At 54.3% G+C, this 597-nt stretch overlaps 1 protein-coding gene across 1 annotated transcript; it reads right to left on the reverse strand.

Annotated features, from left to right (window-relative positions):
- Positions 1–11: 11 nt before the first annotated feature.
- Positions 12–460, reverse strand: PPTG_24148 (hypothetical protein; the record flags this gene model as incomplete). Its single annotated transcript, XM_008915441.1, has 2 exons — positions 12–46; positions 97–460. The coding sequence occupies 2 exons, from the start codon at positions 458–460 to the stop codon at positions 12–14; spliced, it is 399 nt and encodes a 132-aa protein (XP_008913689.1).
- Between the last annotated feature and the right edge of the window lie 137 nt (positions 461–597).

Consider the following 597-nt stretch of genomic DNA (forward strand, 5'->3'; position numbering starts at 1 on the left):
CCAGCACAGCCTCAGCCAGTAGGCAGTCCTCGTCGACCCTCGGTCGCTTAGGAGACGGTGGCCAGAAATGGTCGTCATTGTCTGGGTCATCATCACCGTTCACCTTGGACTCTCCGTCGTTCGTTGAGTCCTCTGTGAGTAGTAGGACAGGTTCTTGTGCACGCTGGGCACGGCTTGGCTCCGGGTGGAAGACCATGCTCTCGCTCATGGGTCTATCGAGTCCTCGGTAGGTGGTCAGCTCTTGTACTGGTTCCGGTTGCTCCACCTCCTGCATGTTAGCGTCTTCGACATGCTCCACCGATGCTTCCATCGGTTCATCTTCCCCCGATCGCTCGTTGAGCTCTGGTATAGCCGCAACGTCATCATCCTTCGACACTTGCTCCGTCACTGAGTCCTCGTTGGGTCTTGTGTCGTATATTCCGTTCACCTCGCGTTCGTCCAGCCTCACCAATCTGGACATCTTCACCTTCTTGGACTCCAAGTCGAACACTCGGTAACCCTTCAGCGTCCTGGTATTGACTTTGTGGCGACTTTCGCTCCAGCTGCTAAAATGTCTTCATTTAGGCTGATAATTGCACTCGCAGCTGAATTAAATCT

The sequence above is a fragment of the Phytophthora parasitica genome, assembly GCF_000247585.1.
Source record: "Phytophthora parasitica INRA-310 unplaced genomic scaffold supercont2.71, whole genome shotgun sequence".
NCBI classification, from domain to species: Eukaryota; Oomycota; class Peronosporomycetes; order Peronosporales; family Peronosporaceae; genus Phytophthora; species Phytophthora nicotianae.